Here is a 17704-nt window from a genome sequence, read left to right as displayed (position 1 = left end):
GACGGACATGTTTGTTTGTGTGTGTTGTTTTGTTATAGTGTGTGTGTGTGTATGTTGCTCATCCATCTTTGCAAAACTGCTGAAAAAACTTTACAGCAAATAAATACATTTATCAAATAACCATTCAGATCTTCCTGGTTCTTTCTCAAGGTTGTTACTTCTGACAGAGTCTCTCCCTCATCAGTGTCTGACTCTGATTCAAACATATAGGGCTGAACACCACTATTTTCGCTGTCAGTCATGTTGCTTATGATGTCGTTATCCGAAGTAGAGACGTCAAAACTCCGCTCTATTCTGTATACGGGGCGGGGAGCACCAGCTCATTTGCATTTAAAGACACACAAACAGCTAATTTTTATTCCCACCCAAAAATTGCCATTTTCAACATGGTACAATAAATGATAGCCTATGTAGGGTATTTTGAGCTGAAACTTCACAGACACATTCTGGGGACACCAAAGATTTAAATTACATCTTGTGAAAAGGGGCATGATTGGTGCTCTTTAAGTGACATTTGTCAAGTAATATGCAAATTGTATGTGTGGTATTAAAGAAATCACTTGTAACAACTTTTTTGTTTTTGTTAATGTTGGTTATGACGGCATGTAACATTATAAGTGCGAATAATAAAGACCACATGACCATTCAGCGGTTCACATTAAATTGGAACTGTGGCATTTTCGATGTTGATGCCCTTTTAAGCAAAGCCCCTCCCCATTCTAAAGCCCCTTCTTTTTGCATGTCAATGCAGTGACAAGTCACGTGATTGGCGGATTGGACATTGGGAGGGGAGGAGCGAGTTTGAGGCTCTGTGTGTATTGAAACTCATTTCTGTGCCTGCATTCCAAACCTTATCAAAGCCTGAAAGAGTGCAGAGGGGGAAAGAAACCCATAAATAATACTATGGTAAGATCAGGCCGTGTTGAGGAACGACCTATGGATGCACATTCTCAGGAATCGGCCGCAATAGGATTCGGTAACAGCGAAGAAACGCACGGTTGTAATCTACTTTTGATTTCTTTTAAGCACTAAAGCGCGACCGACCGAGGCTTGGTGGGGGCCAAAGAGATACGATTTCTTTTCATTTTTAAAGAGGCACGCAAGATGGCAGATGACAGAAACCAATAGCGAGATATGCTCCGTTTCCCCTTTAAACTACGAAGGACAGTCGGTATATTTTGGACGTGTATGGGAATCGGACATTAAAGATATATTTATCGCCTTTTTTTCCAGCTGGGCCCAAATCAAAGGACATGGAGACTGGACTCGCGCGATAGGGAAATGATACGAAGTTTTCTAAATGTAGCATTTGAGATACGTTCTGAAAAGCAGATTGTTACATTTGGTGTTACATTGTTTCATTCGCCAACGCCTTTTGGAACGCTTTGAAGAGATCAAAGTAAAGGCGCTTGGCAATCCAGTTTTCTCTCCGGAGTTGGGAGTATATTGACTGGTTACATACCAGTGTATGTTTTCTGTATGTTCCTTTGTTATCATGAGGGGGAAGTGTAGTGTGCCCGTAGTCTACACACACATATGTGTAAGAGAATACCTGTTTAAATCGTTATTTTCTGTTAAATGAATATATAAAGCTACGTTTTTTTGCCAACGTAGATGTGAAAGACACATATTTTTATATAAATTTTAATACACGTATTAGCTATATTGTACTCACAGACGTGGTACTTTCAGAACGAGTTTAATCCTCTTTGGGGAAAAAAATCCATGCCAGACGCTCGCGCTGTATACCTGTAACATTGACATACCGGTACATTTTATAAAAGAACGAATACCTCCACGTGAGAATAATAATTTACTTTCACAAGGTTTTACCACACTCTTGCTTGAGGCTCTTGAAAAAATCCTGTCAACGTGTCTTCACTCAGTAAACCAGGAGCTGTCAGACAGGTCGTGCAGATGTGTCAGTAGTCTGGATTATTCATAGATAAATATTGGGCTTTAATGATACATGTGCTGAATATGAACTACTGTGTTGGCATCTAAAGTCACAAGAAAGAAAATTCCACTTTGGTAAAAACACAAAATTGTCGGGACGCCTACAGTTGACACGAACAAATGAAGAAGTGGGTGGTGTAATTATGTTGCCTTGAGCAAAAAAGTGTGCTGTATGAAATTATACTCTTTTGGAGTATTGGTATACTCATTGGTGCAACGTAAAGGCTTCTTAGAAGTTTGATAAAAGAAGGCCCTTGTGGTTGACACTCCACCCACCACATTTTCCCAGAGATTGACAGAGGAACATGACTTGACTGTAAATAACTTCAAGAAGAACACATCAAAGGGTTCTTTTATGCCATTTTGAATCTCAACTATAACGTTTTAGGCAAGTTGTGAACTCGAAGACCTCGAAGATGGCAGAGAATTGGAAAAACTGTCTTGAGGAGGAGCTTGTATGCCCCATTTGTTTGAATGTCTTCTCTGAGCCAGTTCAGCTCCCATGCAAACACAACTTCTGCCGTATGTGTATAAATGAGGCCTGGTCGAAAGATACAGGGATGGTTCGCTGTCCAGAGTGCAACCATGCTTACAGCCAAAAACCAACTCTGGAGAAGAACCACAAACTGTCCAACATTGTGGAGAAGTTCAACGCACTGAACGTTGAGAAGACGCCAGCTGTCTTGCACTGCATCCTGTGTCGTCGTGGTCCTCCACTTCAAGCTCAGAAGGTTTGCCTTAGGTGTAACGCACCCTGCTGCCATTCCCACGTACAGACCCATCTCCAACAGCCATCTTCCAATGCTGGACACTTATTGGTGGATGCCGAGGATGTTCGGGCCTGGAGTTGTCCACAGCACGATGAGTATAGACTGTATCATTGTGAAACCGAGCATGTGGCGGTCTGCCAATACTGCTGTTTCTCCAGATGTGCCACCAACCATGGCCACCCCATGTGCGATATAGAAGTCCGGCGTAACGATATCAGGGTAAGTAACCACAATGTTACTGTTGAAGGAGTTACATTTTACCAGACACATCTGTTTTCCTTCTCTCTTGCAGTTGACATCCACACACCACAATGTTCTGTGTTGTGTTTTTTTTTTACTTCCAGCCTGTGCTTCACTTTTGGACTTGTTTCTTATGGAGGAGGCGAGATTTATCAGTGTAGTTGCTAACTATTCCGGCCCCTTTCCCCCTTTTTACTTTCATTTGAATGATGAACAATTGGGTAGAGATGCAAACAATATCGACGCTCCCCTCTGGGCTTATCTTCCCAGTGCAGGTGCATCCTTGCATGGCATTTTGGGAAGGGGGAGGACTAAGATTGGAGAATTTAATGATGAGTTTTATTTTCTGTGGCACAGATGAGGGAAAAGTCCAGATTTGAATCTAATTTACCCCTAACAAGCCCTGCATTTTCCTTGGCTTGCTACAACAAAATTACTGGAATTTTCCTTTTTTTTTATTTTTATGATCACCAATGCACAATGCTTTAGAAAAATCTTTCTTGATGCTTTTATAGTGATGATATTTTATATTGATAAAATATAAAATAATATACCCAATTTAGGTTCAATCGGAGATTGCTAGGAGCTACTTACAGTCCTTATTTATAGTAGCTTAATGCATATATTAAGGGGTAGAGCAGGCTGAGCAGCAACCACAGATTTTATTCATGTTCATTTTGACTGCATAATTTTCTTTTATTCAATGTTTCCTTTCTCTGACATTGCTGATGCCATTTCTGTGAATAGATATGCTGGCAATGACCCCTCAACTACAAAATAAAACCTGCTATGTGTAGCCCAGGCTGTTTGAAAGCAAAACCTTGTCATTGTGAGAGGTTTCAGGACTTCCATAGCTCACTAAGGCTTCTCCCTCCCAAGTAGTCTATGAATGTGAATCTAATGTGTTAAGCTACATTATCACTTGGTACAGTTAAGTTTACCATCACTGATGGACAACATTTGGCCTTCCACGTTCATCTGCTACTAGGCAAAATGGTCCTGTCTGGGGCTGTAGTTCAGGGCAAGTTTGCTATTGCCTTGTTCACACTGACCTTGGTGGATGAGACACTGGTTTGAAATGACAGTGATTTTGAGCACCCTACCCCCATTCCCCCTTGAGTGTGGTCCGTCCTGAATGGCAAGCCAGCACCGCTGCCGTGAGGTATTCGGTTCCACCCTCCAGGCTTCTGCCGGCAGCCTGAGCTCATCAGTCACTACAATTAGGCCATGGTCTTAGATCCTAAAGCTTCAAAGACATTCCCTGTCTCCATGAAGTTTTCTCCACATTGACCTTTCTTCTGTTCCTGATTGTTGATGTAGATGAACACCAATTTAATCTGTAAAGGAGTAGATGATTTAGAACCTCTGTTTTTACTAACCGCACGTTAGACTGTTGCCCATTGTGTTACACGTCGGTGAAGCTTATCTTAGGTAATTACTCCATTACATTCGAAATTAAAGGGATAGTTCACCCAAAGATTTTAATTGTCATTTACTTACCCTCATGTTGTTTCAAACCTGTTTGACTTGGTTCTGTGGAACATAAAAGGAGATATCAGACAGAAATTTAGCCTCCGTCACCATTCACTTTCATTGTGTCTTTTTCCATACAATGAAAGTGAGTCGTGACAGGCTGATATTCTACGTAATGTCTTTTGATATTTTTTTGGAACAACATGAGGGTGAGGAAATGATGACACATTTCTTTTTTTTTTTCTTTTTTTTTTCTTTTTCTTTTTTTTGGTTGAATTATCACAGTTTGTCTTTTATGTAATCTGCAGTTTAAATTGCTTAAATTGTTTTATTCAACAGTGGCAGTACAGGTTAAAGGGATTGTTCACCCAAAAATGAAAATTCTCTCACGATTTACTCACCCTCCTAGCATCCCAGATGTGTATGACATTCTTCTGCAGATCACAAATGAAGATTTTTAGAAGAATATTTCAGCTCTGTATGTCCATTCAATGCAAGTGAATGGGTGCCAAAATTCTGAAGCTTCAAAATCCACATAAATGAGCATAAATGTAATCCATAGGACTCCAGTTATTAAATCCATGTTTTCAGAAGCGATATGATAGGTGTGGGTGAAAAACATCAATATTTAAGTCATAAATTAATCTCCCTTCCCAGTAGGAGGCGATATGCATGAAGGATGTGAATCACCAAAAACAGAAGGAGAAAGGACTTAAATATAGATTTTTTTTCACCCATCACATCAATTCAGAAGATATGGATTTATCCCCAGAGTCATCTGGAGTACATTTATGTTGCCCTTGTGGATTTTGGAGTTTAAAACGTTTGGCACCCATTCATTTGCATTGTTTCAGCTCTGTAGGTCCATACATTCTTCTTAAAACCTTTGTTTTCAGCCAATGAAAAAGTCACACATCTGGGATGGCATGAGGGTGAGTAAATTATGAGAGAATTTTAGTTTTTGGGTGAACTAACCATTTTATTTAACAGCTCCAGATGGCTTTAAATAATGTGATGTTTTGGGAATGGAGAGAAGTTATTATAGCCTGTATTCAGAATTCACCAAAAACTAATTCACTGCCAGATACACAAGAAAAACTGTTGATGCACATACAAGATAAAAGCGCTGAGACTTGATTCACGTGCACTGCAAAAACAAGTTTTTCTTTTACTCTGTACCTTTTGATTGTGGATCCAATTTGTCAAACATTCAGCAAACAAAATCTGTTGATAGGGACCTATCATCGACAGTGATTGATGTAGTTCATTTGGCACCAAGGGTACAGTCAGCTGTTATAAGCGTCTGTCAGACGGTGTGATTGAAGATCATTAGTTTGCAGCGCATCTCTCTCTGGGTCTTGGTGTACTGCTGCATTCTGAAGTCTGACATTGACTCCCTTTGTTTTTTGCTCTGTAGCTGACATGAATCAAAATCATACCACAGCATAACTCATTAGAAGGGCTGGGGGATATAGCAAAAAATATATTTCTATATACAAGGGTGATTAGCCAGCCACTGGCTGGTAAATTATCAGATCTCACTCACCAGTAGTTGAGTTGAATAGTGGTGAAGAAGTTAAGCACAGTTTCACTGCATGTAAGAGAGTAAAAGTTTGTTCTTGAATCATACCATGTAATGTGTGTGCAAAGATGAGAACCATTCAATCAATTTGTTATTGAATGTCTCTTTTAATACCCTGTTTTGTTCTTTACAGTTAGTTGTTGACCAAAAACAACGAAAATAGAAGCATATAGTCATATTCACATAGAAGCCATGTGACTTCAATGTAGTTAAAGTTGAGGTATGTTATTACTTCAACACTAGCGCAACCCAACTGAGTTCCCGCCCCCAACACATGCCATTGGTTGAGTAACAATGCTTTGGACGGCTCTAAGTGGGTCGTTCAAAACAATGAACGTTTCAGAGTGCCACAGAAAGACGGTGCTTAAGTTACCTGTGAATGGCTTAATTATAGCTGTCTCTGCATATTAAGCTTGGATAGGATAAAGTATTTTAACACAGAAAAAGTTACAAACATCAGCTTTAATATGCGCTCAAACAAAACTCTTCTGAGAGACGCTACTTCTTTTTTTAAAGACACTACTGATTTAGCATATGTTCTACAGTACTTGTAAATAGTACAAATTATGCATGTAAAAAATAAACGTGAATAAAATAAAAACAACAATATGTGAAATAAATGCAATATAATATGTAGTTTTAATAAACTTGTAACAATATACATAATAAATATATGCAATTTCAGGACATCATATTTATTGATGGAATATATGCTGGCGGCCAAAAGTTTGGAATAATGTACAGATTTTGCTCTTATGGAAAGAAACTGGTACTTTTATTCACCAAGTGGCATTCAACTGATCAATGTATATTCATGACATTAATAACGTCTAAAATTACTATTACAATTTGATTATTTATTTTTTTCAGAACTTCTTAAGTGTTCTCATCAAAAAATCCTCCACATGCAGCAATGACAGACAATGGCTTTACAGATCCTTGGCATTCTAGCTGTCAATTTGTCCAGATACTCAGATGACATTTCACCCCACACTTCCTGTAGCACTTGCCATAGATGTGGCAAGTCTTCTCGGGCACTTCACATGCACTTTACAGTCTAGCTGATCCCACAAAAGCTCAATGTGGTTAAGATACATAGCACTCTTTTCCAATTATCCAATGTCGGTGTTTCAATCTAAACTTTTCTTTTTGTTTTTCTGTTTCAAAAGTGGCTTTTTCTTTGCAATTCTTCCCATAAGGCCTGCACCCCTGAGCCATCTCTTTACTGTTGTACATGAAACTGGTGTTTAGCGGGTAGAATTCAATGAAGCTGTCAGCTGAGGACATGTGAGGCATCTATTACTCATTACTAGAAAGTCTGATATACTTATCCTCTTGTTTAGTTGTACATCTGGTGTTCCACATCTCTTTCTGTCCTTGTTAGAGCCAGTTGTCCTTTGTCTTTGAAGACTGTAGTGTACACCGTTGTATGAAATCTTCAGTTTTTTGGCAGTTTCAAGCATTGTATAGTCTTCATTCCTCAAAAACAATGATTGACTGATGAGTTTCTAGAGAAAGTTTCTTTTTTGCCATTTTTATCCTAATATTGACCTTAAGACATGCCAGTCTATTGCATACTGCGGCAACTCAAAAACACAAAGACGATGTTAAGCTTAATTTAACGAACCAAATTGCATTCAACTGTGTTTGATATTATAGCAAATAATTTTCTAGTACCAAATTAGCAATTTAGCATGATTACTCAAGGATAAGGTGTTGGAGTGATGGCTGCTGGAAATGTCTAGGTTTGATATAAAATGACTTTTCAAATAGAGATGGTGCTGTTTTTTTTACATCAGTAATGTCCTGACTATACTTTGTGATCAGTTGAATGTCCCTTTTTTTAATTAATGTACCAATTTACTTCCGAAACAGCAAAATCTGTACATGATTCCAAACTTTTGGCCACCAGTGTATAGATAAGCTAAATTGTGACCAAAGTGATAAACTAATAATAAAATAAAATTTGTAAAATCAATATTTTTTAATGTACCAAGTTAGAATACATTCCTACTTGCATAATTAGCAGCACTAGCTGCCATTTTCTTCATATGTAAGAAAAATAGAATTTATAACCGAAATAAACCGAAATAAATTATAAATGAAACAGGGAATCTGTATCAATACTCATCCCTAGTCTTAACCCTTTAATAGTTGCGAAACAAGAAGGAATCAGGAAACTAATCTAATGACATGCTCTCTTATGCATTAAAACACATGAAAATAATTGTGACATTCACAATGTTGCTTTAATTTTTACTGCCATTGCGAATATACTGTATTTTGAATATTAAATGTTACCCAGCCCTACTGGCTGTTATAAATGAACAGCTTAAATGAAAGAATTAAGAGTACCTGTTTTCCGTAAGCTTTTATCCAGCAATTGAGGTTATTAAAATTTGTTATTTATTTCAACTTTGGCAGCACAACCCCTGTTCTCTGCCTGTAAGCTTTTGCGCATAAGTGGCTTGGTATGGTTAAGGTTTGTCCTCCTTATACAGGAAGCAGTTTTATCTGTGAGCTAGCCTGTTTTCATTTCAGAGGTTTGCTCCAAAATACACACTCACAGGGTCAATGTGATTTGTCTCTGCCTTGGACGCAGACAAAGACAAAATGGGGAAAGACAGTGTGAAATGAGTCTTGGTTGCTCTTTTCTCTCCTCTATTGCTGTCTTTCATCTCCTCCTTTTTTCTCCCTCCTATTCCCCTCTGAATATACAGATATGGAAAAAAAAGAGCTTTGTTGCCATGACAGCACCCCCACCTTCTCTTTTGTGGCTGACTCTTGCATGAGACGGTTGTTTAATTAAAACTAATTTGGTTTGTTCCTTAGGTACCCCTGAACTACTTTCAGGCGTCGCAAGTCGTTTGTTAATTGTGTTCTTCCTTTGTTTGCCATTGAATATGAAAGGAAAATAATTTCATTACTTTTCAGCCACCAATCATTCTATGTTGGAGCCTTGACAACTGCATTCATGGGAAAGAAAAGGAAATGCAGGAAGTTTACAAACTTTTGTGTCATCGTAACAGAAGAGACTTTTATCTTTTTTGCATCAGAACTGAAGCCTTGCTCTCATATTCTTTATGTTGGAACAGCTTATTGAAAAAAAAGCAGAATATGCTAGTTAATCTGTGTATTTAATTTCTTATATCATTGTTTTCTAGAAATAAAATAAGTCTGTAAATGATATTCTTGTTACAGGAATTCTTAGTTTATAGTTTGAACTGAAATTGATTTGATATTCATGATTTAATATTCAATTATTGGACTAGTTTTGTGATCCTTCCATGTCTTGCAGTTTGCGAGTTGGAAAACTTTTCTGATTATAATGGCTCATCATTGCACATTAGTGTCATCCTATATACACTCACCTAAAGGATTATTAGGAACACCATACTAATACTGTGTTTGACCCCCTTTCGCCTTCAGAACTGCCTTAATTCTACGTGGCATTGATTCAACAAGGTGCTGAAAGCATTCTTTAGAAATGTTGGCCCATATTGATTGGATAGCATCTTGCAGTTGATGGAGATTTGTGGGATGCACATCCAGGGCACGAAGCTCCCGTTCCAGCACATCCCAAAGATGCTCTATTGGGTTGAGATCTGGTGACTGTGGGGGCCATTTTAGAAAGGTGAACTCATTGTCATGTTCAAGAAACCAATTTGAAATGATTCGAGCTTTGTGACATGGTGCATTATCCTGCTGGAAGTAGCCATCAGAGGATGGGTACATGGTGGCCATAAAGGGATGGACATGGTCAGAAACAATGCTCAGGTAGGCCGTGGCATTTAAACGATGCCCAATTGGCACTAAGGGGCCTAAAGTGTGCCAAGAAAACATCCCCCACACCATTACACCACCACCACCAGCCTGCACAGTGGTAACAAGGCATGATGGATCCATGTTCTCATTCTGTTTACGCCAAATTCTGACTCTACCATCTGAATGTCTCAACAGAAATCGAGACTCATCAGACCAGGCAACATTTTTCCAGTCTTCAACTGTCCAATTTTGGTGAGCTCTTGCAAATTGTAGCCTCTTTTTCCTATTTGTAGTGGAGATGAGTGGTACCCGGTGGGGTCTTCTGCTGTTGTAGCCCATCCGCCTCAAGGTTGTGCGTGTTGTGGCTTCACAAATGCTTTGCTGCATACCTCGGTTGTAACGAGTGGTTATTTCAGGCAAAGTTGCTCTTCTATCAGCTTGAATCAGTTGGCCCATTCTCCTCTGACCTCTAGCATCAACAAGGCATTTTCTCCCACAGGACTTGCGCATACTGGATGTTTTTCCCTTTTCACACCATTCTTTGTAAACCCTAGAAATGGTTGTGCGTGAAAATCCCAGTAACTGAGCAGATTGTGAAATACTCAGTCTGGCCCGTCTGGCACCAACAACCATGCCACGCTCAAAATGGCTTAAATCACCTTTCTTTCCCATTCTGACATTCAGTTTGGAGTTCAGGAGATTGTCTTGACCAGGACCACACCCCTAAATGCATTGAAGCAACTGCCATGTGATTGGTTGATTAGATAATTGCATTAATGAGAAATTGAACAGGTGTTCCTAATAATCCTTCAGGTGAGTGTATTTCTCAACACATCTTTTGTAAAGTGTGAGCGGCAGGGTAACTTTAAGGGGGTCGTACACAGGACGTGTCTGGAAGATGATTTACTTTTACATTTATGCATTTGGCAGACGCTTTTATCCAAAGCGACTTACAGAGCCCTTATTACAGGGACAATCCCCCTGGAGCAACCTGGAGTTAAGTGCCTTGCTCAAGGACACAATGGTGGTGGCAGTGGGGTTCGAACCAGTGTGCTTCTGATTACCAGTTATGTGCTTGGTAATATATGCATACGATGATATGGTTATTATCTGTGAAGGTACACATACTGCCGCAGCCATCACTCTGCATCTATCAGCGGTGATCAGCTACGACTCCGGAAGCTTCTTAAAATTCTGCTGCGCCATGGAGTACAACTCGCATTAAATTCGACCCAAATTATTATCAGAGTACATGGATTATTTACTCTAGCCATCACTGGATGATTTATGGTGTATATGTATCTTCCTTAAAGCCTATAAACAATGTACTTTAAGTTTTTATCGTGGTTTGACAGTTTGAATGAAACCCATTTGTGCATACATGCAAACAAATTGCATAATAAATGTTGCCATTTCTAATCACTCAGTTTACACAGTGACACCAGTTTCATACACTAACCTGCAAACTCATTAACGTCACTTTGTTCACTCTTGAAGAAAATACAAACCTTTGTAACTTTTGTGTGTATGGTGACTAGATTCACAACTTTGGACTGCCACCTGCACTGCAGGCATTATCCTTCAGTATTAAGTACAGTAAATGTTACATCACCTCCTTGTGGTCTCCCAAAGCTATTACGCCAGACTACATTAAAAGGAAGGCCAACTGATGGTGAAGAGGGAAAACACACAAATCAAGATTCTGATTTAAAAGTTGGCTAATGTTGATATATCAATATTCAAAAATGTATCAAGAAAATAATGTGCCTATCAATAATCAATGTATTGATATTTTATGACATTGCTAATTTCTGTATATTGCTCTATATAATTATAATAGTGCATTGAAATTAAAATGATTCGGTATGATTTGTCCTTGTATTCATATAGTGAAAAACAGTGTGGGAAAACATGCCTTGATTATTTTTTATAGAGATTATAACTGTTTTGTTCTTACATTTCACCTTTTGTATCTACTTGACAAAACAGTCTACCGGTATTTGCTTGAAATGTTGAACCACTAATTGACGCACACTTTTAATCTATTTCAGATTATATACAGACATATTGAGATATTGCATATTGGCGATGCATATTGTGAAATCATTCTTTTAGCTAGATCGCACAGCCAAAAGCACACTTTTTAATTTTGATGCAAAGTTAGTCAATCAAATCTTAGAATAGAAAAACGGTATTAAACTAACGGTTTCTTTTTATCTTTCAGCAAATGCTGATTAAACAGCAGGATCGGATTGAGGACCGGGTACAAGACATAGAGGAGCAACTCTACAAACTAGAATCTGACAAATGTCTCCTGGAAGTAAGTGTGTTCTTTTCATACATTGAAAACTAAAACATGTCATTGAGAGCAGAACAGTTATCGTTTGCTCTGCAAGCTTTAAAAGTAAACACCTTTTTTTTTTATCTAGGCCACTCTTCCTATTAGAGTGATTAATGACCACATTAGTACATCTGCACAGGTTTGAGATAAAGGTTGTGCCTCGTTTTCATGCCATTAAAAAAAATCCAGCTTCCTTATGGGGCTTTTCCACTGCATGGAACAACTCTACTCAACTTGACTCTGGTCACTTTTTTGGGGTTTTCCACTGTGGATAGTACGTATTACCTGATACTTTAAGTACCACCTCGGTCGAGGTTCCAAGCAAGCCGAGCCAATACTCAATGTGATGTCAAAATCCGGCAGATCACTGATTGGTCAGGGAGAATCGTATCTAAAACAACCAGGCCAATTTAACTGTTACACTTGTGTAAAATCACCATGCAACAACTGCTTTATGCAGCACAATGAGTTAGTAGTTAACAGCTAGCGGTCGTGTTATTGTTTTGGTCAGTTTGTGTCATGTTTAAGATGATGTCATGGCAGTAGAGGCGGCGCAACTATGATGATCAGCCTATAATCCCACCTACGTTGAGGGCAATACACTGCAATGGAAATGCAAGCTCAGAAAAGTAAAGCGAGCAGAGTTGAGTCGAATCGTAACGTGCAGTGGAAAAGTGCCATTTAGTGGTTCTTCCTAACCTACCGAATAGACTCGAATGCAGTTATGGTAAGACTTGAAAAATAATGTATGGTTTTGTGCTGATCTGTGGAACCTCAGGACAAAGTGCAACACCTGAAGGAGGAGGTGCAGCTGCAGTATCAGAAGATGCAGCAGCTCTTGGAGGAAGATCTGGGGAAGACCCTGGAGGTTCTGGATAAGGCCCATTCCAAGTTCTGCCAGGATAACTCTGCACAGGCCCTCCAGCTTCATCAGAAACAGCAGGAGGCCAAGAAGCTGCTCAGCTCCATCCAGATGGTTTTTGATAAGGCAGAGGACATCGGTTTTATGAAGGTGACTCGATTTGTATTGCTGTTGTCACTTCTACATGGTCCGTGTTTGTTATAAATGGTGACATTTAGCAGTGTTTTTATAGTGCCTTTGTCTCCTGTCATGGCAAGGATGATGAAGAGTATTTTTCTGCCAGGCTCTTATGGTTGAACTCTGATTTATTACCAGCTATAACAGTGTAATAGTGTACAAGGATGCCAAAGAATTATTATTTTTGGCCCCATGTGGAATAAGCATCCATTTTTCATTTGCTGGGCAGACAGTTCACCTTTATGGAATCCAGGAAATATGTTTAAGTTTATTTATTTTTTTTCATATTCAATTTTGGTTTTATTGTGTGGATTTACGGATATAGAATCTGATTCAGTTACCGGTACTCATTCTTCCCAAGATAAACTATGTGACTGTATTTTTGAGACTTGTCACTGTTGCCTGTTTCTCTCCAAGACTCAGTATTGGAGTGTGACATTTATTTATTTTTGTAATTATTATTATTTATCATTTTGGGCATTCTAATAAATATAATTATTCTTCATTAACACTAAAAAGCTCAATCAAATGAGATTAAATTTTTTTTTTTATCTGGATCTGTTAAGTTATTCAAAAATTACTTAAATTATTATTTAAATAATAAGTTATTTAAAAGGACAATTACTTGAATACATATTTTCTATGATGATCGTGTTTTCAATTACTGAGTTCAAAGTCAATGTGGTGCTTAATCAAAAATGCCATGTGGCATAACCATCTGGAGACAGTAAAAAAACAAAAAAATCGAATTAAAAGCTGAAATGGAAAAAAAGAAACATTGGCACGAGTAGTGCAAAATAAACTTTAATTATTATTTATTTAAAAAAAAAAAGTTAAACAATTTTGTTTTAAAATATGATTAATATTTGAAACTTTTGTCCACCAAATCAAAGTCAGGTAGTGTAACTGACTTGCCGGTAGCCATTCTGTTATGTTTTTTTTTTTACTTTTTTTAAATTAATCATTTATTAATATAGATGTCTATATTCATGTCTAAAACTCTTATTTATATGTTTATACATTTTAAATAATTTAATGTATAATTAAGTTGTGTACACTCAGTCAAGGTGCTTCTTTTTAGTACCTTTTACTTGATGGTTGCAACACATGACATTTTTAAAGTCATTAAATAATTTTCTTTGTAGAAAATGTTATAAATGTTTTAAAAAAAATATTGAAACCTACATAAAAAATAAACTTCTACGATCTTAACAAGTGTTTTAAACTGTTAATTTCCCACTCTAACATGTCGGTCAGATGGGCTCCTCCTTTCTAAGCGGGCAGTGTTTGGTCAGAATAAGCTTCAAACTGTGGATATTTGAGACTAGAATTTGGAAATGTATTCTTATGTTGAAATCTTATTACAACTAATAAATTGATTTGTTTCTTTCTTTCTAGAATACCAAGTCTGTTAAAATACTAATGGACAGGTGAGTCAGCAGTGCACTCCACCGCAGACTAGTTTTAATAATTGATTCAATATCATATGTTTCATTAGTCCTCATTCAAGGCCCGTTGTTGCATAAGTGTAAACATTAGTATATGTGATTAATTTTTTTGATTATAGGTCTCAGTCATATGTTGGCAACACATTGTCACCATACAAAGTGGGCAGCCTCAATTCCAAACTCTTCCTGTCAGAGATCTCTAAAAGAGAGAAAAACCTCTGCAAGATGCTGGAAGGTATTTCTGAAATAATTACATTCATTTTAATATGAAAGGTAAAGTGTGAAACCTCTGCACAAATAGAATTGCAAAAATAATGAGGTCACAAACAAGTTTCAAACACTCAGCTATTGTTCAATGGAGCTCATGATGTTGGTTGAGTCAATGTTATGTCCTGCTACTTTAATAACAATTCTGTTTGGTACCACTAGTGGCCCAGAAATATAATCTTTCACCTTCAATAATTAACCATTGCTACAATTAAAATGGCTTATATCCCAATCTCACCATTCTTACTACTTGTCCTTTTCTCATTCACTTTGTTTCAGCTCCGTTCAGTGCGCCTGCAAACTTCTTCCAGAGTATCCCAGCATACTTGTGCGAAAAGCGCAGGCATTCCGTCGCATTCCCTGAAGGAAGCGGAAGCAGCCGAGCAGGTGCTAGCTTCATGGACTCTTCCTCTTCATCAGGCCCTGCAGCTGCTAAGCAGCCGTGCCTGAGTCTCACTCAGGGCTCAGCCCCGGGCGAGGGCCAATCCTCCCAGCAAGCTTTAGGGCCTTGCAGCTCCATCCAGCATGGAAGCAGCAGCTCAGCCTCTGGCTCTCAACAATTATCGCACTCCACCTCAGTGTTCCCTCACTCCCATTACCCAAACAGCAGCGCTTCTCAGCTGCCCCAGTACGGAGCACGGAAGATCCTGATGTGCACTGTTGATAACTGTTACTGCTCAGGGGTACCCTCCGTGTCCAACCACCGTGGACATCCACCCTACCCTCGCTCCAGTTCCTTCCCCTGGTCAGTGAGCTCACAGGAGTATTCACACGCCCCTTTGCCCTCCACCCCCGCCATGTCCCAGCCTCTCCAGAGCCTGTCCATGCGCGACTGGATTGATGCCTCGCAGTCGCACAGGCACACTGACTTCTACAGCCTGTACGGCCAGTCTTCCACCAAGCATTATGTCACCAGTTAACCTCTGCTCCAGTGACTGCTGCCAGTCACCAGATGGGGTGTATTTTTCTGCTGAGACATGTCTTAAAGTAATAGTTCACCCAAAAATCTTCACAAGGCTTTTTGTCAGATAATGAAAGTTAAATGTGACACTGATTGTATAAGTCAACATAACATCTGAAAGAGATCATGCGGTCACATTTGGTGATTAATACAGTAGATTAAAATATTTGAAGTTATTCACTGTCAAATCAAATAATTTGTGTTTCACTGAAGGAAGAATGTCATGTGTTTTAAGTGACATTAGGATGAGTAAATGATGAGAGAATTTTCATTTTGGGGTGATCTATTCTTTTAACAAGTTGCATGTGGGGCATTTTGTAAACGGATCTTATCAATCATTTAGAATGAACTTAGATGAACTGCTCAAATCTGGAAGCAGTAAAAGTTAATATCACAAAGTCAAGCATAGCTTTGCACATTATTTAGGCACTAATGGTGTTGTGCTTATGTACCATGAATGCAAATTGCTCTTAAAATAACACTCACTCTTTGCAAGAGATTCCAAAAAACTGAGGATGCTGTCATCTGCTGAATCATCAGTAATGTTGCACTTTCTTTGCAAAACTCCAAATTTTCACAAGTACTGTTGACTCATTCAATGACACAATGGAAGTCAGCAGTAAAATGATTAACTCAGCTTTTAATGAAACGTATTGTCACTTAGGGCAATAACCGTTGACCACAACCGTTTGTGTCGGCCACAAACTTTTATTAACTTTACATGGTTGTCATTTATTAGAAGAACCACGTGAAACATGGGCAAAAACTCTGTATAGTTTTCCTTGCCTTCCATATTTCATCCTTCTTTTTGTTTAAATTTGTAGTCTGTGGTCTTTTAATTCATCACAAAAAGCACAATCACATGTGTTAGCTCAGATCTGAAGTGAATTTTGTGACCGTTTTAACAGATATGGTAGGAAAATCAAACAGCACAGCATTGTCATCATTGCCATCGTTCATTTTGCTCGAACTTCCCTACTGGACACCGCTTTCAATGGAAATGCCCTTCACCTTGGTTCATGGTCCTCTGGTGCTTCATAGGCTTCCAAAGAAACAGGCCTTGACCAGTTCGAGAACGCACACCACCCACAACATTAAGTCTGGTCTCCATCCAGACGGCGCTGTCTCTCACGCCCAGCTACAGAAATGCTCCCCTTTACATTCTGCATGTTAAACGCAGGATGTATTGGTTTCACATTTTTCCATTTATCCATGGCCTCTCATTATATCTGACTCAATGGCAGTTTAAGCACTATCGTGTCAATCGAAGACGAAATGGCCTGTGTAGCCTTTGCATTTGCTGTCAATGCTGTAATTGTTCTTCCTTGTGTTACATGCCATTTCCGGCTCTGAGCAACAGAGACTCTGGGTTCCTGTTTGTTCCTGAGTGCATGTGGAAAAGAGTTTGAGCACTTGTAGAAAAATTATAAAACTGCTAGAAGTTATAAAAAGACTTTTGAAACAGGGAATACATTTTTTTTCTTTCTTTTTTTGGAACAAGTTATGTAAAAGAGACATTGACCAATGAGCATTACGAAACTAACTAAAAACTGGGTATAAAATGGAGATGAAGATTTTCTGTTGTAAATATTTTGTGAAATGACAAAGAAAGACATGTAATTTGAAAAGAACCTGGTTCAAAATAAATGCTAATTTCAAAAATGCTTTGAAATTCAAATGTGCATGTCTTAAATATGCCAGGTCATACCTGATGTTTGTGTATTGCATGTAGCATTTACAGTCTTTTACACACAACCTACACAAGTGAGTTTATTTTATTTAAAGAACTATTATGTGTTCAGTACAAGTTAAGCTTAATTGACAGCATTTGTGGCTTAATGTTAAAATATTAAAATACTGTT

At 38.4% G+C, this 17704-nt stretch overlaps 1 protein-coding gene across 1 annotated transcript; it reads left to right on the top strand.

Annotated features, from left to right (window-relative positions):
* Positions 1 to 843: 843 nt before the first annotated feature.
* On the top strand, positions 844 to 17489 carry LOC127633684 (E3 ubiquitin-protein ligase TRIM8-like). The gene is made up of 6 exons (XM_052112941.1): positions 844 to 2945; positions 12011 to 12106; positions 12906 to 13139; positions 14565 to 14596; positions 14734 to 14849; positions 15161 to 17489. Exons 1-6 carry the CDS (start codon positions 2373 to 2375, stop codon positions 15799 to 15801), a joined length of 1692 nt encoding a protein of 563 aa, XP_051968901.1. The 5' UTR covers positions 844 to 2372; the 3' UTR covers positions 15802 to 17489.
* The last annotated feature ends 215 nt before the right edge of the window (positions 17490 to 17704 follow it).

Source organism: Xyrauchen texanus, chromosome 40 (genome assembly GCF_025860055.1).
Source record: "Xyrauchen texanus isolate HMW12.3.18 chromosome 40, RBS_HiC_50CHRs, whole genome shotgun sequence".
Classification (NCBI taxonomy): Eukaryota; Metazoa; Chordata; class Actinopteri; order Cypriniformes; family Catostomidae; genus Xyrauchen; species Xyrauchen texanus.
Note: the sequence above shows the minus strand (reverse complement) of the source record. Positions and strands in the feature narration are given on the sequence as shown.

Excerpts from the sequence above, each read along its gene's own strand:
- LOC127633684 (XM_052112941.1), top strand. The coding sequence starts at position 2,373 with ATGGCAGAGAATTGGAAAAACTGTCTTGAGGAGGAGCTTGTATGCCCC. Across the intron at positions 2,946-12,010 it reads TCCGGCGTAACGATATCAGG|CAAATGCTGATTAAACAGCA; the intron begins GTAAGTAACCAC and ends TTTATCTTTCAG. Across the intron at positions 14,597-14,733 it reads GTTAAAATACTAATGGACAG|GTCTCAGTCATATGTTGGCA; the intron begins GTGAGTCAGCAG and ends TTTTGATTATAG.